At 44.6% G+C, this 27,429-nt stretch overlaps 1 protein-coding gene across 2 annotated transcripts in view; it reads right to left on the minus strand.

The window, feature by feature from the left end:
- The window catches only part of LOC122923592 (killer cell lectin-like receptor subfamily B member 1B allele B), a 42,505-nt gene extending 21,120 nt beyond the window's left edge, over nt 1-21,385 (minus strand). The window contains exons 1-4 of one of the 2 annotated variants that reach the window (XM_044274450.1): nt 21,336-21,385; nt 19,572-19,667; nt 19,399-19,455; nt 1,524-1,625 (exon numbers count right to left, since the gene is read on the minus strand). In XM_044274450.1, the coding sequence (XP_044130385.1) occupies nt 1,524-1,625; nt 19,399-19,455; nt 19,572-19,667; nt 21,336-21,348 (268 nt within the window). In that variant the 5' untranslated portion in view covers nt 21,349-21,385. The remainder of the gene's footprint in view (nt 1-1,523; nt 1,626-19,398; nt 19,456-19,571; nt 19,668-21,335) is intronic. The other variant, XM_044274451.1, reaches the window with a different exon arrangement.
- Between the last annotated feature and the right edge of the window lie 6,044 nt (nt 21,386-27,429).

Below are 27,429 nucleotides of genomic sequence, written 5' to 3' on the forward strand. Positions count from 1 at the left end.
AATCAGTTTTGAATACCTTGAGGGGTGTAGTTTATAGAATGGGGTCATTTTTGGGTGGTTTCTATTATGTAAGCCTCGCAAAGTGACTTCAGAGCTGTAGTGGTCCCTAAAAATTGGGTTTTTGTAAACTTCTGAAAAATTTCAATATTTGCTTCTAAAGTTCTAAACCTTGTAACATCCCCAAAAAATAAAATATCATTCCCAAAATAATTCAAACATGAAGTAAACATATGGGGAATGTAAAGTCATCACAATTTTTGGGGGTATTACTATGTATTACAGAAGTAGAGAAACTGAAACTTTGAAATTTGCTAATTTTTCAAAATTTTTGGTACATTAGGTATTTTTTAATGCAAAAAAATAATTTTTTTTTACTTCATTTTACCAGTGTCATGAAGTACAATATGTGACGAAAAAACTATCTCAGAATGGCCTGGATAAGTCAAAGCGTTTTAAAGTTATCAGCACTTAAAGTGAAATAGGGCTGAGTCCTTAAGGGGTTAAACTGGGTCGAATCCATCCCACCCGTCCCAGTGCCAGTATACTAGCCCGGCCCGCCCTGGTTCTAGTTGGACTGGAGAAATGTGCATTTGGGTGGGGGGGGGCAGTTACTGGTAGTACCAGTAACTGCCCCCCACCACCCCTCCAAAATGCACATTTCTCCAGTCCAACTGACTCCAAACACAAACAGAACCAGGGCCGCAGGGCGGGCTAGTAGTACACTGGGACGGCCCGGACGGGTGAGATGGTGCCTGGGACTAAGTCAGTGAGTGGGAAACTGGGAATGGATGGATGGATCATGGATCCAATCCAGTTTAATTAACAACAAAACAATATAACCAATGAACCTACCAGACAGAGACAGTAACTGTAACTGGTCTGTGATGACTGACTTCTGTAGACTGGACTTGGATTCTTGGAAGAAGTTGGAACTTCAGTGGAAGTTTGGAACTTGGCTGGGGGCTGGCTGCCTTCTGACTGTGGGCGCGGGCCTTCCCTGGCGCTGCTGGCAGTGTCAGACTGGGCTGTGGCTGGCTGCCAATGGCGCTTGCTTTACTTGCTCTTTCAATCCAAGTTCTCTGCTCTGGGCGGGGGGGGCGGAGCCTGTGGCAACGTACGTCAGCCAGACGCTAGACGTGCCTGCCTTGCCTGTGCCGTGCATGCCGCTGCTCCAGTCTCAAATCTCTTAAAGAGACAAGCAGCGCAGAGCAGGCACAGCGGCCGCCGGGGCCCGGCGGGGGGCCCCTCCACTCCAGGCTCCAGCCCAGTTTTAATTACATTACTGCAGCGGGGTGCCGTCTCCAGACAGGACCGCCGGGGCCACCCGGCGCCACACAGGCACACAATAGAATTATAGATATAGTAGTAGTTGCAGCCGGGCCGGCGCTGGGGGTCCCTAAGGAGTCGGGGGCCCGGGGGCAATTGCCCCCCTTGCCTCTATGGTAGCGCCGGCCCTGTACACATCCCTTGCTACCTGAAATAAAATCCTGCGGGGGTTTCAGGTCTCAAAATAACTGATTTACCTGAAGCACTGTCAGCGTTGTTCACACAGAGCTCCTGACGTAGTTCTTTACATTCAGTGATACTTTGTTTTGTTGGATGGTGGTTATAAAGGCGCTGACAAACTGAAAGACACAAGAGTCAACCAGACATCAAAGAGTGAAAAATACATCTCGAGTGAGACATTGGATCATTGAAAAAAAAAAAAATATATATTTTTTTTTTCATTTAGCAGAAGCAGAATACAAGAAACATAACATGTAATACATTGTACTAGTGGAAAGGAGCATCTTGCTTACCTTCCTGCAGCCTGTCGCTTCCTCTCTCTGCCTGCAGGCTATCTGCAAATGTCCTATCAGAGACTCCTCACTCAGTGGTGGGAAATAACGGGATGCAGCTACAGTATCTCTGGTGGAGAGCAGTGCAGTACATCAATGGCGTGCTTAGGTTGTTGGGCACCCGGGGTTGGTCCTTTATCTGGCACCCCACCCCCAATACTTAAAAAAAAAAACGTACCCCCTCACAGTAGTATTGCCCTCATTGTACAACCTTCACAGTAGTTTTGTACAGATGTGTGCCCCCTAACAGTAGTTATGCCCACATTGTGCCTCCTTAAAGTACTTATCCCTTCATTGTGCCCCTTTCACAGTAGTAATGCCCTATCTGTGCCCCCTTCATAGTAATAATCCCCATTCTGACCCCTTCACAGTAATAATACCCTCTATGCCCCATCATAGTAGAAATGCCCATTATGCCCCCTTCACATTAGTAATGCCCTCTGTGCCCCCATCATAGTAGAAATGCCCATTGTGCCCCCTTCACATTAGTAATGCCCATTGTGCCCCCTCCATAGTAGAAATGCCCATTGTGCCCCCTCCATAGTAAATTTGCCCATTGTGCCCAATTCACATTAGTAATGCCCATTGTGCCCCTCCAGAGTAGAAATGCCCATTGTGCACCCTCTGTGTTAAAAAAAAAAAAAACACAGTAACTTCTCACTTGTCCTGTTTCTGAGGCTCACAGTACAGCACATGTAGTAGAGGTAGAGAGCAGTACAGTTCATGTAGTACAGGTAGAGAGCAGTACAGTACATGTAGTACAGGTAGAGAGCAGCACAGTACATGTAGTACAGGTAGAGAGTAGTACAGTACATGTAGTACAGGTAGAGAGCAGTACAGTATATATAGTACAGGTAGAGAGCAGTACAGTACATGTAGTATAGGTAGAGAGCAGTACTGTACATGTAGTACAGGTAGAGAGCAGTACTGTACATGTAGTACAGGTAGAGAGCAGCACAGTACATGTAGTACAGGTAGAGAGTAGTACAGCACATGTAGTACAGGTAGAGTGCAGTATAGTACATGTAGTACAGGTAGAGAGCAGTAGAGCACATGTAGTACAGGTAGAGAGCAGTACAGTGCATGTAGTAGAGGTAGAGAGCAGTACAGCACATGTAGTAGAGGTAGAGAGCAGTACAGTTCATGTAGTACAGGTAGAGAGCAGTACAGTACATGTAGTATAGGTAGAGAGCAGTACTGTACATGTAGTACAGGTAGAGAGCAGTACAGTACATGTAGTACAGGTAGAGAGCAGTACAGTACATGTAGTAGAGGTAGAGAGCAGTACAGTACATGTAGTACAGGTAGAGAGCAGTACAGTACATGTAGTAGAGGTAGAGAGCAGTACAGTACATGTAGTACAGGTAGAGAGTAGAACAGTACATGTAGTAGAGGTAGAGAGCAGTACAGTACATGTAGTAGAGGTAGAGAGCAGTACAGTACATGTAGTACAGGTAGAGAGCTAGTAACAGTCCATGTAGTACAGGTAGAGAGCAGACAGTACATGTAGTACAGGTAGAGAGCAGCACAGTACATGTAGTACAGGTAGAGAGCTAGTACAGTACATGTAGTACAGGTAGAGAGCAGTACAGTACATGTAGTACAGGTAGAGAGCAGTACAGTACATGTAGTACAGGTAGAGAGCAGTACAGTACATGTAGTAGAGGTAGAGAGCAGTACAGTACATGTAGTAGAGGTAGAGAGCAGTACAGTACATGTAGTACAGGTAGAGAGCAGTACAGTACATGTAGTACAGGTAGAGAGCAGTAAACTACAGTACATATAGTACAGGTAGAGAGTAGTACAGTACATGTAGTACAGGTAGAGAGCAGTACAGTACATGTAGTACAGGTAGAGAGTAGTACAGCACATGTAGTTACAGGTAGAGTGCAGTATAGTACATGTAGTACAGGTAGAGAGCAGTAGAGCACATGTAGTACAGGTAGAGAGCAGTACAGTACATGTAGTACAGGTAGAGAGCAGTACAGTACATATAGTACAGGTAGAGAGCAGTACATGTAGTACAGGTAGAGAGCAGTACAGTTCATGTAGTACAAGTAGAGAGTAGTACAGTACATTTAGTACAGGTAGAGAGTAGTACAGCACATGTACTACAGGTAGAGAGCAGTACAGTACATGTAGTACAGGTAGAGAGCAGTACAGTACATGTTGTACAGGTAGAGAGCAGTACGGCACGTGTAGTACAGGTAGAGAGCAGTACAGCACATGTAGTACAGGTAGAGAGCAGTACAGTACATGTACTACAGGTAGAGAGCAGTACAGTACATGTAGTACAGGTAGAGAGCAGTACAGTACATGTAGTACAGGTAGAGAGTAGAACAGTACATGTAGTACAGGTAGAGAGCAGTACAGTACATGTAGTACAGGTAGAGAGTAGAACAGTACATGTAGTACAGGTAGAGAGCAGTACAGTACATGTAGTACAGGTAGAGAGCAGTACAGTACATGTAGTACAGGTAGAGAGCAGTACAGTTCATGTAGTACAGGTAGAGAGCAGTATAGAACATGTAGTACAGGTACAGAGTAGTACAGTACATGTAGTACAGGTAGAGAGCAGTACAGTATATGAAGTACAGATAGAGAGCAGCACAGTACATGCAGTACAGGTAGAGAGTAGTACATGTAGTACAGGTAGAGAGCAGTACAGCACATGTGGTACAGGTAGAGAGCAGTACAGCACATGTAGTACAGGTAGAGAGCAGTACAGTACATGTAGTACAGGTAGAGAGCAGTATAGAACATGTAGTACAGGTACAGAGTGGTACAATACATATTGTACAGGTAGAGAGCAGTATAGTATATGAAGTACAGGTAGAGAGCAGTACAGAACATGTAGTACAGGTAGAGAGTAGTACAGTACATGTAGTACAGGTAGAGAGCAGTATAGTATATGAAGTACAGGTAGAGAGCAGTACAGTACATGTAGTACAGGTGCAGTGTCCCAGGGGGTCAGTAGTGTATGCTGGGCTTTGTAGTGCAGATTGACTCACTAACCTGTAGTACAGGTAGAGAGCAGCACAGTACATGTAGTACAGGTAGAGAGCAGTACAGCACATGTAGTACAGGTAGAGAGCAGTACTGTACATGTAGTACAGGTAGAGAGCAGTACAGTACATGTAGTAGAGGTAGAGAGCAGCACAGCACATGTAGTACAGGTAGAGAGCAGCACAGTACATGTAGTACAGGTAGAGAGTAGTACAGTACATGTAGTATAGGTAGAGAGCAGTACTGTACATGTAGTACAGGTAGAGAGCAGTACAGTACATGTAGTACAGGTAGAGAGCAGTACAGTACATGTAGTAGAGGTAGAGAGCAGTACAGTACATGTAGTAGAGGTAGAGAGCAGTACAGTACATGTAGTACAGGTAGAGAGTAGAACAGTCCATGTAGTACAGGTAGAGAGCAGTACAGTACATGTAGTACAGGTAGAGAGCAGTACAGTACATATAGTACAGGTAGAGAGTAGTACAGCACATGTAGTACAGGTAGAGAGCAGTACAGTACATGTAGTACAGGTAGAGAGTAGTACAGCACATGTAGTACAGGTAGAGTGCAGTATAGTACATGTAGTACAGGTAGAGAGCAGTAGAGCACATGTAGTACAGGTAGAGAGCAGTACAGTACATGTAGTACAGGTAGAGAGCAGTACAGTACATATAGTACAGGTAGAGAGCAGTACATGTAGTACAGGTAGAGAGCAGTACAGTTCATGTAGTACAAGTAGAGAGTAGTACAGTACATTTAGTACAGGTAGAGAGTAGTACAGCACATGTACTACAGGTAGAGAGCAGTACAGTACATGTAGTACAGGTAGAGAGCAGTACAGTACATGTTGTACAGGTAGAGAGCAGTACGGCACGTGTAGTACAGGTAGAGAGCAGTACAGCACATGTAGTACAGGTAGAGAGCAGTACAGTACATGTACTACAGGTAGAGAGCAGTACAGTACATGTAGTACAGGTAGAGAGCAGTACAGTACATGTAGTACAGGTAGAGAGTAGAACAGTACATGTAGTACAGGTAGAGAGCAGTACAGTACATGTAGTACAGGTAGAGAGTAGAACAGTACATGTAGTACAGGTAGAGAGCAGTACAGTACATGTAGTACAGGTAGAGAGCAGTACAGTACATGTAGTATAGGTAGAGAGCAGTACAGTACATGTAGTATAGGTAGAGAGCAGTACAGTTCATGTAGTACAGGTAGAGAGCAGTATAGAACATGTAGTACAGGTACAGAGTAGTACAGTACATGTAGTACAGGTAGAGAGCAGTACAGTATATGAAGTACAGATAGAGAGCAGCACAGTACATGCAGTACAGGTAGAGAGTAGTACATGTAGTACAGGTAGAGAGCAGTACAGCACATGTGGTACAGGTAGAGAGCAGTACAGCACATGTAGTACAGGTAGAGAGCAGTACAGTACATGTAGTACAGGTAGAGAGCAGTATAGAACATGTAGTACAGGTACAGAGTGGTACAATACATATTGTACAGGTAGAGAGCAGTATAGTATATGAAGTACAGGTAGAGAGCAGTACAGAACATGTAGTACAGGTAGAGAGTAGTACAGTACATGTAGTACAGGTAGAGAGCAGTATAGTATATGAATTACAGGTAGAGAGCAGTACAGTACATGTAGTACAGGTGCAGTGTCCCAGGGGGTCAGTAGTGTATGCTGGGCTTTGTAGTGCAGATTGACTCACTAACCTGGGATCCACTGTCGTCTTCAATTCTGGCCAAATACTGGAACAGGCAGGTGATTAAAAGTTCGTGACGCCAGTGTCAATTAAACGGTGACACGCCGTGTATGATGTTGTAGAAGAATGAAGCAAGCACAGGATAGCCAACAAAAACTGGAACTTTACTGAATATCAGTTATAATCATACATGGACGCAGTTGGAAGCGCCGTTCCATGAAAGACGGTTGGTTTCAATTTGAATACAGGTGGTTCTTAGAAGTACAGAATGGCCGGTCTTAGCAATGTTCTTTACAGAGTGTGAATTACAGGAGATGCAGTACAGGCGGCTTGCACACTATTCCTGACTGGTCCTGAAACATGTGACTTATCCTCCAAGGTCTAATGCCCTATAGCTGGCGTACCCTTGAAGCTGTCTTTATATAGTACCTCCTCTGTTATCTTGAGTACCTCTTGCTTTATCTGATCGGCCTCTGTGGTATTCTGTGTCCTGGCTGGTGCTTATGATGTTTCCTCTACAATGGATGATGACTCAGGAGGGGAACCTTTTCCTTGGATCCGGAACCCGGTTACAGGGCTTACTACCCTCTCCTAGTCGGCAGGCTTCAGGCCTGCTTTACTCTCACAGGCCCATAGCCTGGCCTTGACTCAGACACAGGATCATTTCTGACTCCTCTTCCCACTGTCTGACCTACTACTACTTCCTGACTGGGCCTTATATAAACTAGGGCTCCCTAGCTCCCTCTAGTGACTCAGAGCTGGAATAACACCCTAGCCGGCCTGCACATGCACGTTTCACAGTAACAGGAAAATACATAGCAGTACATTAACAAGATGTTCTCTACCAACCTCCCCATAAATACAGGGGGAACGACAATACCCAAGTGACCCTTCAGTAGTGACGGGGTATTACTCTCCCGTACACTACATACCCCGCTGCTTTAAGCTGAGTACGACCTCGTACTCCATCAGGGCCCGCCCAACTGGAATCATGACCTGAAATAGAGAAAGACACATGCATGCATACATATATGTCAATTACACTCTTATCAGACCCAATTGGCAAAGGTGAAGTGCGGTGACAAGGGGCGTCGTTCTCTTCTTCTCTGGATAGTGAGCGGAACGGGGGCGCTGACCTGGCACAGCGGATGTTTAAAGAACCAGGATAGTCCATGACAATAAATAAGTCCATAATAAAATTAACCTCTCAGAGGCTTGCACATAGGAAGTCCATCTCTGGGCACATAGACGTGAATAAAAAACCGGTTACTAAATACAGTCAGCAGCACATATATAAAATGACAATACAGGACTCTGACAATACCAGGGCCATGTTATCCTGGCAAGTCCTGCTTACCCTTTAAAACAGTGCTGACATAAAAATGTCTTTTCAACCTGAAATGGGGGTAAAAGGGAAAAACAGTGCGAACTAAGGCACAACTGGGATATTAGCAGCAGACCGGATGTCCCAAACACAACAGGGGCAGCTGGAAGCTGTGGAATGCAGTGGCACTATTATTCAGTTAGAATGCCACCGGCCGTGTATAACTGGCAGCAAGCTTGACCAGCTCTGCCAACCGGAGGGACAAAACGGCCATTAGGGAGACGGACACGAGGGAAAAAGTACTCACAGGCGAGTGTCAAATTCTTCCTCTGTTGAAGAGTCGATGAACGGAACTTGCAGCAACGGTTCTGGCAAGGCCGGCCACATCTGGAAACCATCTCCTCTTACAATCTTTAAAGGGGGAGGCTTGTCCTTCACTGCCTCCATTTCGGCATCCGTCCTAGGAAACGGGAACCACCGCTCGCCTCCTGCACATCCGAGGTCCGCCACCCAATACACTCTCTTGCGTAGGGCCTCTAGGTCAGCCTTGGTGCAGGTCGTCGGAGCTACCGGAGGTCCTGTGACAGTGGCCTCTGGGGTAACGGTGGCAGCTGCTGCTTGACGTCGGGCCTCTGCACATTCTTCCGCCCGCCGGCAGCTGTCCTGCCGCTCCTTCTCCTCTTCTCGCCTCACCGCATCAGGAGGGGGATATCGTTCCTCCAGCCCCTGCAACACGATGGGCTCCCAGAAGACATCGGGACTTAAGTAAACCTGGTTATGCCGGTGGGTAGTTCGGGCCGGTTCAACTTTCACTTCCTCTGTCTCCCTCAGGTCTATCTCCTCTTTTGATGGGTCCCAGGTCTCAGCCGGCGCCTTCGGGCGAGTGACTGCGGTAGCGTAGGGGCCCCGTAAGCTTTCAGCGGGGGTATACTCCACTATCTCTCCCATGGTCAAATTATGGAGATGCTCTGGGAGGTAGTGACGCTTCACCGACCGCCGGTTCACATAAAAGTCCCGGCCAGTTCCCAACTCCTGGATGAACCCGTATCCTTTTTCTTTGTCAAAGGACACCACGATCCCGCGGCGCCTTTCTAGCTGGGGCTTACCCGGAAAGGAGTCCCCTTGGATGGACTTGGCCATTTCCTCGAACCTCTTTTTCCGGCTGGTGTTCCTCTTAGCCACCGCGGCTTTCAATTCGGCCATGATAATCGGCCATTCCGCGTGCCGGCGACGGATCGGTGGGGACTGAGGACGGGTTATACTCAAGTCCATGGCCTGCCCCCAGGGGGTGGCCGTCCAGGCTAGAGGGTCCCATGGCCCCAACTCGGGAAAGTCCGGTGGAGTGGCGCCCCACTCACACGTGGTCTCTACTTCCAGCTCCTCCGCGCACGCCATCTCTTCTCTCATTGGGTGCAGAGTCGACACTGACTCCTCCCACACACTGGGCCGGTCTACCTCCATCTGAGGCCCGCCTCCCAGGCGTAACTCACCAAGGAACTCAGCCACATCGTCACTCCTCAAGGTGGGTGGCGCTCCAGGACAGTCTCCTCCTCCTTCTTGGAGGGTTTCGGCGCCAAATATTCGCGCCTCTGTACATCGTGATGGCGCAGTAAAAAGCCTCATGGCGTCGGCGGCCATTTTAAATGTCCTGATGCCGCAATTCAATGACAGCAAGCAGGCTGATGAAAAGTCCAATAAAACACAGTCCACAAATACGATTTTTCTCTCTGGGGGTAGCGCAACACAGTACAGCGTCTCTAATTCCTCCCAGGCACAATTGTAATCCACAGATTTGGGAATAAATGTTACAGTCTTTGTAATACGGTGGTGGAATAGTTAAAGCACACAGTTCACACTTCTCTGCACTGCAGAAGTATGCGGATCCTGTTCGTGACGCCAAAAAGAGCAATGCAGTGTCCCAGGGGGTCAGTAGTGTATGCTGGGCTTTGTAGTGCAGATTGACTCACTAACCTGGGATCCACTGTCGTCTTCAATTCTGGCCAAATACTGGAACAGGCAGGTGATTAAAAGTTCGTGACGCCAGTGTCAATTAAACGGTGACACGCCGTGTATGATGTTGTAGAAGAATGAAGCAAGCACAGGATAGCCAACAAAAACTGGAACTTTACTGAATATCAGTTATAATCATACATGGACGCAGTTGGAAGCGCCGTTCCATGAAAGACGGTTGGTTTTTAATTTGAATACAGGTGGTTCTTAGAAGTACAGAATGGCCGGTCTTAGCAATGTTCTTTACAGAGTGTGAATTACAGGAGATGCAGTACAGGCGGCTTGCACACTATTCCTGACTGGTCCTGAAACATGTGACTTATCCTCCAAGGTCTAATGCCCTATAGCTGGCGTACCCTTGAAGCTGTCTTTATATAGTACCTCCTCTGTTATCTTGAGTACCTCTTGCTTTATCTGATCGGCCTCTGTGGTATTCTGTGTCCTGGCTGGTGCTTATGATGTTTCCTCTACAATGGATGATGACTCAGGAGGGGAACCTTTTCCTTGGATCCGGAACCCGGTTACAGGGCTTACTACCCTCTCCTAGTCGGCAGGCTTCAGGCCTGCTTTACTCTCACAGGCCCATAGCCTGGCCTTGACTCAGACACAGGATCATTTCTGACTCCTCTTCCCACTGTCTGACCTACTACTACTTCCTGACTGGGCCTTATATAAACTAGGGCTCCCTAGCTCCCTCTAGTGACTCAGAGCTGGAATAACACCCTAGCCGGCCTGCACATGCACGTTTCACAGTAACAGGAAAATACATAGCAGTACATTAACAAGATGTTCTCTACCAACCTCCCCATAAATACAGGGGGAACGACAATACCCAAGTGACCCTTCAGTAGTGACGGGGTATTACTCTCCCGTACACTACACAGGTAGAGAGCAGTACAGCACATGTAGTATATGTAGAGAGCAGTACAGTACATGTAGTACAGGTAGAGAGCAGTACTGTACATGTAGTACAGGTAGAGAGCAGTACAGTACATGTAGTACAGGTAGAGAGCAGTACAGTACATGTAGTACAGGTAGAGAGCAGTATAGTACATATAGTACAGGTAGAGAGCAGCACAGTACATGTAGTACAGATAGAGAGCAGTACAGCACATGTAGTACAGATAGAGAGCAGTACAGCACATGTAGTACAGATAGAGAGCAATACTGTACATGTAGTATAGGTAGAGAGCAGTACTCTGTAGTAGTATACTGTCCTCTTCAGTGTTACTTTACACAGTTTAGTGTCATCTGCTAAAATTGATACTTTACTATGTAAGCCTTCTACAAGATAATTAATAAATATATTGAAGAGAATAGGGCCCAATACTGACCCCTGAGGTACCCCACTAGTGACAGTGACCAAATCTGAGTACCAATAATAACCACCCATCCTGAAAGTATAACTGTCATCTTTTTTTTTTTTTTTTTGAGTATTGGATTGTGGTGATTAATAGTGATGAGCGGCAGGGGCAATATTCGAATTTGCGATATTTCGCAAATATTTGGGCGAATATTCGCCATATATTCGAGAATTCGCGAATTCATGATCTCCAGGCATTATTTTCTTGATTGCGAAAATTCGCATAAAATTCGCTTTAAAATGTTCGCATAAAAATTTGCATGAACTGGTATTTTCCCAAAAATCGAATATTCCCAATTACGAATATATTTTGCGATATTCGAAATATTCGCGAATTCTCGAAGTGCCGATATTCGCGATTAAAATTCGCAATTCGAATATTCGTGAGCAACACTAGGGTCGTCTGTGTTGAAGGACGGAGGACGCAGAAGCACGCAGCATGCAAGGTCAGATTCCTGACAGCCAGGGACTGTAAGTAAATGATTAGAGCCAGGTCCTCCCCAGCAGCTGATAACAGTGCCTGGGCTGTGTGCACTTCTCCCTGTCCCTGCGCTTGGCAGACGCTCCCTCACTCAGCAGAGCTGGAGAAGGCAGAGTCGAAGCAGCGCAGAGCAGGGAAGGGAGATCTGCCGTCTGCTCAGTGTATAAATGAAAGCAACATGTGGTAAGAGGACCCCTTTGTGCTGCAGGAGATTAACCCTTTAGGGGGGAGGGCTCTGGTTACTGACACTTTTGGGGGGCTATTGTTACTGGCTAGTGAGGGCAGGCGGGATTAGCCTCAGGGTGAGGGCAGTGGCGGCCATCTTAACTGAATAGTGAGGTTGCAGTTTTATGCAGACTGGTTGCTAAGGGCTGAATCTTATTAAATATGGGGTAAGTCCGTCTAATAGTAACGGATTCGGGAATATCATGTTATTAGTAACTACATGTATGAAAATTGAAATTAGGGTCTAAGTGTGACAGTTATCCTTTAAATATGACGGCACAATTACACTGCTACATGCATGGGGACAGGGGCCACTATTAAACAGACGGGTGCTGTGGAGCTCACTGTTAAAGGGGCGGGCGCTGTGGAGTTCACTGTTAAAGGGACAGTCACTGTTAAAGGGGCAGTCACTGTTAAAGGGGCAATACTGTGAAAGTCACTGTTAAAGGGGCGTCCACTGTGAAAGTCACTATTAAAGGTGCGGTCAATGTGAAAGTAACTGTCAAAGGGGCGGTCACTGTTAAAGGGGCGTCCACTGTGAAAGTCACTGTTAAAGGGGTCGGTCACTGTTAAAGAAGCGGTCAACGTTAAAGGGGCGGCCACTGTGAAAGTCACTGTTTAACAGGTGGTCACTGTTAAAGGGGCGGTCACTGTGAAAGTCACTGTTAAAGGGGCAGTCACTGTTAAACAGGCGGTCACTGTTAAAGGGGTGGCCATTGTGAAAGTCACTGTTATTTAATCTAAAATTGCACAAAATTAATTCCCGAGCAACGCCGGGTCATCAGCTAGTGTGTATATATATATTTAGGTGAGCTAGGTTAAGTAGATATATACATATAAACACGCACCTAGACATACACGAGTGTGAAAACACTTCCTGCGCTGTTGAAAAAAAATATAATAGTAAAATATAAAAAAAAAAAATTTATATTAGTATTGTAGGCTAGCTTTTATATCTATATAGGTGTTGAAGATTAGGTAGGTTATATAAAGGAGAAGCGTATGGGCTCTCTTATAGATGGAATCACATAGACTGGATGTAGGATAATAAAATCAATGTGGTTTTTAATAAATGAAATCAACATGCATCAATTTACAGTAATCTAAAAAAACTGATATAAAAAAACTGCTCCGTAAATACTCAATAAAAATGTTCTAAAAGGTGAGGTTGATAAACTTGATCAATGAGATGCTGTCCACATGTCAGGTCAGCTGATATACTGCAGAAAACCTGGGATGAGGTTAGTCCGAATATTGTATAACACCTGTAGCGGTGTATTGGAAGATCCGCGCAGCAGATTGCTGTAGAATTACAACCAGCTTTCCTGGTGACACTAGTGAGTGAACTGGATGATACACAAGTCGGGTGCGTCTTCTCAAAACGTGAACAGATTGTAACAACTTGATATGATATTTAGTGGTCAAAAATGTGGTGAAAGGTGAGCAGCAATATACAGGGCTCTGCCTCTCACATGGATATTATCCAAAAATCTGATACAACTTCATCTGTTACCTTTCTAGGAGGTCTCTCTAGAAAATATACCTTTTTTGTCTAGTATTGCTGATTGCCGCTTATTACACTGAGATATTCGTGATGAATGATATTCATGTGCTGCTGCGATGGGAATTCATAGGTCAGAATACAATTTCAAAATGTAATTGCAGATGGAGTCTGTGGTACTCACATTTACAGGTTAAGTGTCCGTTCGTGGCGTCCCACGTGAAGTGGCTGGACGGTAAGCTTACCTATATCTTGTGTTTTTAGTGGTGCCAGGAGGAGAAAATGCACAGGTACCTTGCTTGTATTGGGTACAAAGCAGATGCCGTCGCTGTGGCTTTTGATCGGAACACTGCTGTACCTCACTGCTTCTCTATGGCGATCCCAATCTCTCGGCTCGTTGTGCTGTCAGCGCTGTGTCTTTGGCGTCCCTCGTGTCTCAGGTAGCGCCTACACAGGTGGTAGAGGTGGGCGGACCTAATGCTACTTCCTGTAGCGGCCGACTGCTGCAATTCTTACTGGGTGACTTTCTTTGAAACGCTTCACTTGATATCAACTTGAACGATGCTTAATATCATGTTGCCGGTTAATATGACATAAGATCAAATGTATCGTCCACGCCAGACGCGTTTCGAAGACTCTGCTGTCTCCTTCCTCAGTGGCTGCATTACATCTGTCTAGTAAACCGGCTTATATATATCTGTGCCATCTTAAATGGCTATAATCCAAATCTGTCATATTAACCGGCAACATGATATTAAGCATAGTTCAAGTTGATATCAAGTGAAGCGTTTCAAAGAAAGTCACCCAGTAAGAATTGCAGCAGTCGGCCGCTACAGGAGGTAGCATTAAGTCCGCCCACCTCTACCACCGGTGTAGGCGCTACCTGAGACACGAGGGACGCCAAAGACACAGCGCTGACAGCACAACGAGCCGAGAGATTGGGATCGCCATAGAGAAGCAGTGAGGTACAGCAGGGTTCCGATCAAAAGCCACAGCGACGGCATCTGCTTTGTACCCAATTCAAGCAAGGCACCTGTGCATTTTTTCCTCCTGGCACCACTAAAAACACCAGATATAGGTAAGCTTACCGTCCAGCCACTTCACGTGGGACGCCACGAACGGACACTTAACCTGTAAATGTGATTACCACAGACTCCATCTGCAATTACATTTTGAAATTGTATTCTGACCTAGGAATTCCCATCGCAGCAGCACATGAATATCATTCATCACGAATATCTCAGTGTAATATGCGGCAATTAGCAATACTAGACCAAAAAGGTATATTTTCTAGAGAGACCTCCTAGAAAGGTAACAGATGAAGTTGTATCAGATTTTTGGATAATATCCATGTGAGAGGCAGAGCCCTGTATATTGCTGCTCACCTTTCACCACATTTCTGACCAATAAATATCATATCAAGTTGTTACAATCTGTTCACGTTTTGAGAAGACGCACCCGACTTGTGTATCATCCAGTTCACTCACTAGTGTCACCAGGAAAGCTGGTTGTAATTCTACAGCAATCTGCTGCGCGGATCTTCCAGTACACCGCTACAGGTGTTATACAATATTCGGACTAACCTCACCACAGGTTTTCTGCAGTATATCACCTGACCTGACATGTGGACAGCATCTCATTGATCAAGTTTATCAACCTCACCTTTTAGAACATTTTTATTGAGTATTTACGGAGCAGTTTTTTTATATCTATTTTTTTAGATTACTGTAAATTGATGCATGTTGATTTCATTTATTAAAAACCACATAGATTTTATTATCCTACATCCAGTCTATGTGATTCCATCTATAAGAGTGCCCATACGCTTCTCCTTTATCTACTTTACTTGGTGAACAGGGTGTAATACCAGTTTGGCGCACCTTGCCATCACCAGACAGAGGGAGAGCCGTCCTTCTCTACTAGGTAGGTTTTATACCTGTGTGAAACACCTTCCTGCGCTGATGTTTCAAGCGCTGTTGTAAAAAAATAATAGTAAAATATTTAAAAAAATATATAGAGATTAGTACTGTAGGTTTTATATACCGTATAGATATACAAGCAGTAGGTTAGGTAGGATATATATACAGATATACACACACACGTAGATCTCGGTAAAGGTGTGTGAACATTCCCCAGCGCTGACGTTTCAAGCTCTGTTTTTTAACATAACGTGCCATCTTATTGTTAGTATGGCTGAAAGGATGTATTCTGCGGAGCAGGCCTATGTCATCCTGTGTTCGGACACAGACATCGCCAGTAAGGGTGGGGAACACTTTCTTATACCGTCCTTATAATGACTGGAGATCACAAATTCATAAATTACCAAATATATGGCGAATATTAGACCAAAAATGCATGAAATATCGCAAATTTGAATATTGCCTATGCCATTGTGTCCTGTTACCCCTTGTGAAAGTGAAAAATGTGGGTGTAAAGCAACTTTTTCTTGAAATTTTTTTTTTTCATTTTCACAGCCAAGTGTTTCCTAATGGGTCAAAGTGCTCACTACACACCTTAAAATATTCCTTGAGGGGTGTAGTTTCAGGAATGGGGTCACTTTTGGGGGGTTTCCGCTGTAGGGCCACCTCAGGGTGTCTTCACATGCGACAAGGCTGCCAATTACCATTCTAGCTAAATCCGCTCTCCTAACGCCATATGGTGTTCCTTCCACTCTGAAGCCTGCTATGTGGCCATACATCAGTTTTTGAGCACACAAGGGGGTGGTTTTGTAAACTCCAGATTCAGGGTAATAGATTTTGAGTTTTATTTGGCTGTTAACCCTTGATGTGTTGCAGAAATTAATTTAATTAAAATTTAAATTCTGCTAGAAAAAGTCAAATTTTGAAATTTCATTCCCATTTGAAAGCTAGAGATGCCACTAAGCACAGTTACGTTACCAAATCACTGAGGGGGTCTCATTATCTCATGGCGGTGGTGACAGGAACAAGTTACTATTAAAAAGGGAGGCTTATTGGATCCACCGGTTACAAACGTTGGAACCAAGAGGCCTCAACCCTGATTACAATGTGTATGGCTTCCTATGATTTGTTACTTTAATGTAATTTTATTTTAGCGGAATTGAAACATAATGCTACTATAAACTTCCACGTTATGGTTCGTGCTGCCGATTTGATGTTCACTCATGTATCTGTATATATGTTATTCTCCACATTGTTGCACTTGTGGGTGGAGTTATTGTGATGACGTCAGTTCCTCTGTATTCTTGCGATCTATTTAAAGAAGTGATTTCTTTATATGTGTGTATAGTCTGATGAAGGCACATAGTGCCGAAACGCGTCACTAACCACTGATATGTGACCAATAAATATAGCATCCTAAAAGCTACCTAGTGTAAGTGCCGGTCCTTGTTATATTGCTTCATAACTGAACTGTTCCTTAAAAAATTGGGTTTTGGAAATTTTCTTAAAAATGGTAAGATTTACTTCTAAACTTCTAATTCTTCTAACATCTCAAAAAAATAAAATGTAATTTTCAAAATGATCCAAAAATGAAGTAGACATATGGGGAATGTAAAGTAAGAACTATTTTTGGAGGTATTACTATGTATTATAGAAGTACAGAAATTGAAATTTGCAAATTTTTCCATTTTTTTTTTAAATGTGGTATTTTTTTCAGTGGCGTACACACATTCCATGGGGCCCCGGTGCAAAACTGATCTATGGAGCCCCCTCCATCCCTCAACCCGCCGCCGCCCCCCCCCACAACCTGCCTCCACCCCCCCCCCACTACCTCCCCTACCATCCACCCAACATGCCTCCCAACAGTACCGCTTTGTGCGGGACAGGCCGATTTTGGATGGCAATCCTTCTGTACTGCGATCTGTGGATGACGCACTGTTATGGGGGGATCTGTGGATGACGCACTGTTATGGGGGGATCTGTGGATGACGCACTGTTATGGGGGATCTCTGGATGACGCACTGTTATGGGGGGATCTGTGGATGACGCACTGTTATGGGGGGATCTCTGGATGACACACTGTTATGGGGGATATCTGTGGATGACGCACTGTTATAGGGGATATCTGTGGAGGGCACTTATGGGGGATATCTGTGGAGGGCACTTATGGGGGTTATCTGTGGATGACACATATATAGCATCTTATGCTATATATGTGTCATCCACAGATATCTCCATAAGTGCCTTCTAGTAAAGTAATGTATTAGTGGGGGGAAGGGAGGAGGCAGGGACACTTGCGGCGGGGCCGGTGCAGTGCCCGGCGCTGTGCACACACCGGGGGCAGGTCCTACCTTCTGGGAGTTAATTCTACTGCAGGACAATTTGCTCCACAAGTCTCCTGAGCGGCGGCCGCTTCACCACTCCACCACTCCTCACATGGCCGGCAGTGGGCAGCCGAACTAGAGCGCAGCTGCCCGCCCTTCTGCTGCTGTGCTGCCCGTGCGCAGCGTGACATCTCTCCCTCCGTGATGCGCCTCCTGCCCCGCTTGCCTGCTTCATTCACAAAGTAGAAGGAGCAGACAGACAGGACAGGAGGCGCATGACGGACATTTTGCAAGCAGCTTGAGTGGTGCAATATGGCTGCGCAGCCGCCACCCGCGCCACTTAGACGTAAGGGAACACTGACTGCAGGGGCCAGGGAGGTCTGCAGGCGGCCGGGCCCCGGGCCCCTGGAGTGCTGGGCCCGGTCGCAACTGCGACCCCTGTATGTACGCCACTGATTTATTTATAAATAAAAATTAAATATTTTGACTCAATTTTACCACTGTCATGAAGTACAATATAAGGCGAGAAAACAAACTCAGAATGGCCTGGATAAGTGATAGAGTATTAAAGTTATTACCACATAATGTGACACATGTCTGATTTGCTAAAAATGGCCTGGTCCTTAAGGTGAAAAATGTCTGGATCCTTAAAAGGGTTAAAGGGAAGACAATGATATTTATGGGGATTTTATATTATTGTTTTTGTTGTAATTTCTTTTAATCCAATAATGTCAGGTAGGAGTAGTATCATCTGTGACTCTAAAGGCCCCTTCACTCGTCTGCAGTGCCGCCATGCCTGTGTTGTGGGCCACAAACCATGGGTCAGCAAAACAGGGCACTGGCTGTGTGAGCACCGCATCGTGGTGCTGACCCTGTGACTTCAATGTGGCAAGTGTTCTGCAAGATACAGCAAAAGATAGGACATGTTCTGTTCTTTGCAGAGCGGAGACACTGTAAAAGATATGACACCTTCGATTTTTCACCGTATCTCGTGGATAGCAGCCCTAATGGAGTTAATGGGTCCGCACCATGATGCGGAGCATGCACGGCTGGCTCCAGTGTTTTGCAGACCCTCGGTTGGCGGTCCACAACACATGGCAACACTACAGACTTGTCAATAGGACCTAACAAGATACCTTATTTTTCGCTTTATAAGATGGACCTGATCATAATATCCACCTAGGTTTTAGAGGAAAATAAGAAAAAAATATTTTTCATCAGACCTCAGATCAGATCCCCGACCAGATCCCCGACCAGATCCCCAGTCTTCACGAGACCCCTAAATCAAACCCCAATCTTCGTCAGACCTCAGAACAGACAGTAGAATAAATAAAACGACTTACCTCCCTGGCTCCAGACGCTCTTCCTGCTCTCACGGCTCCCTGGTCTCCTGCTGGCACCGCTCTGCACTGTGACCGGTGCACTACGTCCTGGCGCTATACACAGTCAGGACACAGCACAGCAGGCACCGGAAAGAAGACCAGGGAGCGGTGAGTACAGTCAGTGCTACACTCACCGCTCCCCGTGCTCCTGTATTCTATGTGCTTAATAAGACACACCGCCATATCGCCTCAATTTTGAGGAGAAAAAAGGAGTCTTATTTAGAGAAAAATACAGTATATATAGTAGAATGTTATATGTTACTCTTCAGAAAGAAATCAGCGGTTGAGGAGTTAGCGTTCTGTGGTACTCACCTCCGGGCATGTTACTGCTGTTCATACAGAGCTCATGCAGAATTTCAGAGTGCTTAGCTTCAGAGAGTTCCCGATTATAAAGTAGGGAAGGAAACATGAATATTAGTAATTAGTAATATCATCAGTGACAATGAGCCGACCCTCCTGCCTTCTATAGGAGTTGTCAGACTTACCAAGTGCTTCGATAATACGGATGAGAACAATATTGGCTCCTAGGAGGACAGTAATAATCAGGAATTTCCAGGAAGGCGTCCAGATCTTGGTGTTATCTGTGGGCATTATGAGAATGTTCATTAGGTAATTCTGAAGTAACAGAGGGAGAGCCCCCTGTTCAGGACCCTCATCTATTAACCAGTGCGAAGAGCAGCCACAAAGGGACATCTCTGGTTCTGGAGGACCCGGCATCTCTATCTATAACACTGACGGGCCATTCAGCTCAATGGAGAGAGTGTAATACATCTTCTCCCCCTGTGGTGGCGCTGCAGGAAGTTTGGACACATAGGACACCTTATAATCAGATTATTGTTGTGGACGCGTTCAATAAAAGGGATTGTCCAAAGCAGAGTTTAGTTTTCGTTTACATAGAGAAACCTTCTTACAACCTACATCTGGTCTGACCTTATAGTAGAAAATATTACACAGAATTCCTGATTTTATTTCTACCTTAAAACCATCAGATTACTGTTGACGGATCTGACTTTGTTCAAGTGACGGATCTGATTTTATCTTACGTGACAATTTATTGTTTGTTGTATCTGTATTACATAGTTACATAGTAAATACGGTTAAAGAAAGACATAAGTCATCAAGTTCAACCCAAGGGATAGGTGGGGACGCGAACCCCAGAAGGAAGTGAGACTCAGATTTCTACACATTTTCATAAGCATTAATGTCATGTACTTATAAGAATTCATCTAAACCCTTTTTAAACCCGTCCCCTGTTCCTGCTGTGACCACGTCCTGAGGAGTCTATTCCACAGATTCACCGTTCTTACAGTAAAGAACTCTTATATTATTTCCTTTGTATCTCTTACATGCACCACGATGTAACTGTACCGTGTAAGCGTGTAGAGCAGGTTTACCAGCTCAGCCTCCTCCATAGTCGGCGAGTGGCGGCTGTGTAATAGCAACCGACTCTGGTTAGTATCACAACCTTGCGAAAGGTTCCCTGTGCTGCCATAGTGGGGTGCCTGAAAAGCCATGCCCGAGGCAGCCTTTAAAAATCTCATAGACTGCAATAGTATACTATTGAAGTCTATGGTACAAGCGATCAGAAGGGTCCTGGGGGTGGACTAAAAAGGACAGTTAAAGAAAATAAAAGAGTTTTTAAAAAAGAAAAAAAATTAAATCACTACCTTTTTCAAATTTTACATATAAAAATAAACATAATTGGTATCGCCGCATAGAAAAATGTCTGAACTAATAAAATATATAATATATATTTTTGTGTGGTGAATGCTGCAATAGAAAAAAATTATTAAAATGGCGATAATGCTGTCTTTGGGTCACCTTGCCCCCCTCCCCCCCAAATATGGAATAAAGCATAATCAAAAAGTCATATGTACCCAGAAAGATACCAATAAAAACCACAAATCACCCTGCAAACAAGCCCTCACAGAGCTCTGCAGACTAAAACTTCTCAGTGTCAGAATATGGTGTTGCAAAAAAAATAATGCTTTTTTCAAACTTTTTTATTTTTAAAAGAAGGAAAATATAATAGCAGTTATATAATTCTGGTTTTCTAGATCTCTGCTGCTGTCAGTGAATGGAATGCTTCTTCTGCCCGTGTCCTGCTCACACATCTGCTGGGCTCGTTACAGTGTATAGAGGGTTTATAATGAAATACAGCTTCTCTCCATTCTCAGTCATCTCCTGGGCACTCGGACACAAGTCACACTGTACAATACCAATTAAATCATTACAGAAATGTCTCTTACCGGGAGTCTTCATGTCTATAGCCGCTCACGGGATTCTTAAGATGCTGTAGAATGGTGGCAGGTCTTACAGATACTTCAGTATAAGATGGGTGGTGGTCTTCTCTCAGGATGTCACCCTTTCCTGTGTCTCTGAAGAGCATTTTGTCACCCACATCCGGGCAACCAACACGACGGTCAGTAGTTATCAGCCATCTGTACAGAGCAGTCAGTGCACAGAGGAGAGCACAAGTTGTTTCCACTTCTGATCTTTGTGCCTCCATAAAAATAAAAAAAATCACAGAAAACAGAAAATAATGCACTAACACAATAGATGCAAACATTATATATGGACTAAGCCATCACTCTGATATGATAAAATCTGAGACGCCTAACCAATATATTTTGATCAAAACACATCTGTGCCCGCCTACTCGCGCCAAGGTGGTCTCAGTCAGTCAGGTCCTACTCTAAACCTACCTATGCCATTGGGCATCTACATTCAGGAGAGCAGACCCTGCACATATAGTGTGCTGCTCCTAGTTACCTCTGTGTGCATTAAACAACCAATGAGAGGAGAAGCATGCACAGCTTTATGTACCACCTTTAGAGTAGCACCTGCCTGACTGAGACCACCTTGGCATGGGTAGGCGGACACAGATGTGTTTTGATCAAAATATATTGGCTGAGATACTCATATTTTATTATATCTGATTGAGGGCTTAGTGTATATATATTGTTTGCATCTATTTTTTTTCATAAATGAAGCCATGGACATCCGCATATTTATTAATCATATCACGCAGGATGTTTTTATCTTAGTTTTTTCTCTGTGATTTTTGCTGTATGCCTCCATATACAGTCAGTAAGTGCCCCCTCCACATGTGCTCCTCACCAGCTTCTACAAATCCTGATTAACCTCCGGTGATAAAGCAAACAGCTATAAATATGGTGTTATTTTCTCCAAAAAGGAAACCTCAGAAAGCAGAAGTAAATGCAGTTGTTAGGGGGGTAATTGGCAGCTTTCCCGTGTACTAATTAGTGGCCTCAGATAACACTTGTGATTTACTCCTAATTATCGGGACATACACGGTGGACTTGTGACCTGAAATAATGGCAAGTCCAGGAGCAGTCGGCAGTCAGTGGTCTCTAATGATACGGTTTGTATAGAAATTATCAAAACTGGTGTAAAGGAAAACGGTCTTAGTTGCTCCATAGCAACCAATCAGATTCCAACTTTCATTTTTCATTTAATTTTTTGAAAAATGAAAGGTAGAATCTGATTGGTTGCTATGGGCAACTAAGGGTACTTTCACACTTGCGGCAGAGGATTCCGGCAGGCAGTTCCGTTGCCTGAACTGCCTGCCTGATCAGGCAAATTGTATGCAAACGCATGTCATTTTTCTGACTGATCAGGCATTTTTCAGACTGATCAGGATCCTGATCAGTCAGAAAAATGCCTGATCAGTCAGAAAAATGCATTGCAGTACCGGATCCGTTTTTTCCAGTGTCATCAGGCAAAACAGATCCGGTATTTATTTATTTCACGTTTTTAAAGGTCTGCACATGCGCAGACCGGAAGGACGGATCCGGCACTAATACATTCCTATGGGGAAAAATGCCGGATCCAGGCAAGTCTTCAGTTTTTTTCGCCAGAGATAAAACCGTAGCATGCTACGATTTTCTCTTTTGCCTGATCAGTCAAAAAGACTGAACTGAAGACATCCTGATGCATCCTGAACGGATTAGGGCTCTTTCACACCTGCGTTCTTTTCTTCCGGCATAGAGTTCCGTCGTCGGGGCTCTATGCCGGAAGAATCCTGATCAGTTTTATCCTAATGCATTCTGAATGGAGAGAAATCCGTTCAGGATGCATCAGGATGTCTTCAGTTCCGGAACGGAACGTTTTTTGGCCGGAGAAAATACTGCAGCATGCTGCGCTTTTTGCTCCGGCCAAAAATCCTGAACACTTGCCGCAAGGCCGGATCCGGAATTAATGCCCATTGAAAGGCATTGATCCGGATCCGGCCTTAAGCTAAACGTCGTTTCGGCGCATTGCCGGATCCGACGTTTAGCTTTTTCTGAATGGTTACCATGGCTGCCGGGACGCTAAAGTCCTGGCAGCCATGGTATAGTGTAGTGGGGAGCGGGGGAGCAGTATACTTACCATCCGTGCGGCTCCCGGGGCGCTTCAGAGTGACGTCAGGGCGCCCCAAGCGCATGGATCACGTGATCGCATGGCACGTCATCCATGCGCATGGGGCGCTCTGACGTCATTCTGGAGCGCCCCGGGAGCCGCACGGACTGTAAGTATACCTGCTCCCCCGCTCCCCACTACTACTATGGCAACCAGGACTTTAATAGCGTCCTGGCTGCCATAGTAACACTGAAAGCATTTTGAAGACGGATCCGTCTTCAAATGCTTTCAGTACACTTGTGTTTTTCCGGATCCGGCGTGTAATTCCGGCAAGTGGAGTACACGCCGGATCCGGACAACGCAAGTGTGAAAGAGCCCTTACTCTCCATTCAGAATGCATGGGGATATGCCTGATCAGTTCTTTTCCGGTATAGAGCCCCTAAGGGTACTTTCACACTAGCGTTTTTCTTTTCAGACGCTGAGTTCCGTCCTAGGGGCTCAAATCCAGAAATGAACTGATCAGTTTTATCCTAATGCATTCTGAATGGAGAGTAATCCGTTCAGGATGCATCAGGATGTCTTCAGTTCAGTCTTTTTGACTGATCAGACTTTTCAGAAAACCGTAGCATGTTGTATTTTTACCTCCGGCCAAAAATCCTGAACACTTTGACTGAACGCCGGATGCGGTCTTTTTCCCATTGACTTGCATTAACGCCGGATCCGGCGCTGTGTGTTCAGTCAAACCGGATCCGGCTTTTGCATGTTAAACCCGAAAAATGTGAAAAAAAAGTCCATAAATGGCGGATCCGTTTTTTCCAATGCATTTTTTCATTGTGATCAAAATCCTGATCAGGATTCAAACGTAATCCGTTTTCACACGTTTTTCCGGATCCGGCGGGCAGTTCCGGTGTCGGAATTGAACGCCGGATTTAAACAACGCTAGTGTGAAAGTAGCCTAAGCCAGTTTTTCTTTACGCCAGTTTTGATAAATCTCCCCCACAATCTCCCTGCATGATTGTGGTCGCAGATGAAGAGAGTCTCCACCTATGATTGTGGCAGCGGGTGGTGAGATAGTCTTCCTGCTTACAGTAAGTGGGACACATTTTTTTTAATGCTCACCTGTTTTTGGCCATAAAATTAGACAGGCGTATTTCATTTGGTTCTTTTTGCTTTGCCGAGTATTTATTAATAGGCAGAGGCATGACTACTGGCTATCCACATTGTTAGACCCTCGCTACTGGTCCAAAATGGGGGCATTTCTTTTACCTTCTGAGAGGGACGCAAAAATGGATTACTATAAAGAAATGCTGTGTAGTCAGTTAGTCGCTGCCTACGACCGCCATCACCCGTCCTCAGGAAGGTCTGACCTGGGGTCCCTCTGTGCTCACGCTCCACTGCCATTGCTGTTGGGCGAGGAGGCAGGAGCAGTACCAGCTCCATAAGCAGTAACTTCAGTCTGGAGTCTATGATGAGCAGTTTTCTTCACGCACCTACTGAAGAAACCAGCCAGCAGCAGCAGGACATGCAGCAGAACCCCAACCAGCTGGTGGTGGCATACTTGCACTCTGCCCTGTCACCCAGAACCAAGATTCACTGGACTACTAGGCATTCAAACTCGAAGTGTGGCTGCCACAGGTCGAGTTTGCCATAGGCATGATTTCCTGCCCAGCCGGTACTGTGTCATCAGAGGTTCAGCGCTGCCGGGAGACTAACCTTAATAAAGATGAATCAGACGTGGATCAACCTGGATATCCAGACACCGGTGCCTGATGCGACAGAATAAATCATTCTGCCACTAATAATCAATGTGTAGTGTGCTGCCACACCGGAATATTCTGCAAAATGTGCCTTTACTTCTGGACGCGTGCTGCTGCCACCATTCTGGTGCTGCCACCCGCCTGATGCTGCCATTCCTACAATGGGTCTTCTTGGCCTACTGATATGTACATGTTATAGGGGTCACTTATTTAAATCAGCGTTTTAGACTCCAGTCTTAATGCTAATTGCGCTGAATTTATGTAGCGACACCGGCCTCTAGATAACTTTGGCGTATCCACCGACTATCTAAATCTATGCCAGCTCCCTTGCTAGCATAGATTTAGACTATTTTCTATGATAAATGAGATGGGCCTGCTGATCTGCCCCTTTTTTAGACCTGGCATGAGCGTGGAAAAATCACAGATTTGGCCGCAAATTTCCTTTGCAACTGAATCAGAGCCAGATATGCACCAAAAATTGGCGTCTATCTGATAATAAATGACCCCCTAACTTTTGTAAATGATATGCCTGCCATTGGGCCTTCCTATCACACTGCTGTTTTTGGGTTCTGCTGTTACTGTGATCTTCCGCCATCTTGCGCTGTATGCCACTGCTGGCATGACAGGATGTATTCTGATGCATTGCAGAGGGGATCAGACATCATAAGTTGAAGTCCCAGAGTGGGACAAAAATAAAATAAAAAAAAGTGTTGAAAAACATAAAATAATAAAAAAATAGAAAATAAAAAATAAAAAACATACATATTGGGTGTTGCCACGTCTGTAACGACTGGTTCTATAAAAATATCACATGATCCACCCTCTCACCTGAATGCTGTAGAAAAAATAAAATAAAATCTGTGCTAAAACAACCATTTTTTTGTCACCTTACATTACAAAAAGTGCAATACCAAGCAATCAAAAAGGCGTATGCCCCCCCAAATAGTTCCAATCAAACCGTCACCGAATCCCGCGAAAAATGAGCCCCTACATAAAACAATCGGGCAAAAAAATAAAAAACTATAGCTCTCTGAATATGGAGACACTAAAACATGATTTGTTTTTGTTTCAAAAATGCTTTTATTGTGTTATAAGAGAAACAAATAAAATAGTAGACATATTATGTATTGCTACAGACCCAATGTGAAATAGACTGCACAAACTTTAAGCGGCGTCCCGCTTATGGCATCCACCAGCGGCGTCCCACTGGACTACGAGTCAATGTAAATTTAAATAGCTCGATACAACTGCTGGATAAAATCGAACGGTCTTACCGTCTCCCTTGATAAGTCGACGAAGGAAATAATATGGTCCTCTGAGTAAGTAGACCGATAGTTTCGTCAATAACTTCGCACACTGGTAATTTGTTTGGCACATGTAATCAGGCCTTCCCCATGGACTCGACCTTACAGGTTGTATTTCAAATAAACCATTCGTGTGACAGACGATTCCTTCTTTGCGACAATCCAGTCAGTTTTCCAGCTTCCCAAGTGGTCCAAACTTTGGGGTCCTGTCTAGGCTAGACGTGTTTCGGGGTATCGCATCACCCCTTCCTCAGTAGCACTGAGGAATAGTCATATTTGGTATTGAGGCGTCTGTAACAACCTGCTCTATAAAAATATCACATGATCTAACCAGTCAGATGAACATTGTAAAAAATAAAAACGGTGCCCAAACAGCTATTTTTTGTTACTTTTAATCACAAAAATTCTAATATAGAGCAAGCAAAAAACATATGTACCCTAAAATAGTACCAGCAAAACTGCCAACTTATCCCGCAGTTTCCAAAATGGGATGTTTTTGTATTCTACAGTATCAGGGTAATAAATATTGAGTTTTGTTTGGCTGTTAACCCTTGATTTGTTACCGGAAAAATGTATTAAAATGGAAAATCTGCCAAAAAAGTGAAATTCAGAAATTTCATTTACATTTTCCTTTAATTGTTGTGGAATACCTAAAGGGTTAACAACGTTTGTAAAATCAGTTTTGAATACCTTGAGGGGTGTAGTTTATAAAACGGGGCCATTTATGGCTGGTTTCTATTATTTAAGACTCACAAAGTGACTTCAGACCTGAACTGGTCTTTAAAAAGTGGGTTTTGGAAATTTTCATGAAAAATTTCAAGATTTGCTTCTAAACTTCTAAGCCTTCTAACGTCCCAAAAAAATGAAATGGCTTTCACAAAATGATCCAAACATAAAATAGACATATGGGAAATGTAAAG

The sequence above is a fragment of the Bufo gargarizans genome, unplaced genomic scaffold (assembly GCF_014858855.1).
Source record: "Bufo gargarizans isolate SCDJY-AF-19 unplaced genomic scaffold, ASM1485885v1 original_scaffold_1768_pilon, whole genome shotgun sequence".
In the NCBI taxonomy this organism is placed as follows: domain Eukaryota; kingdom Metazoa; phylum Chordata; class Amphibia; order Anura; family Bufonidae; genus Bufo; species Bufo gargarizans.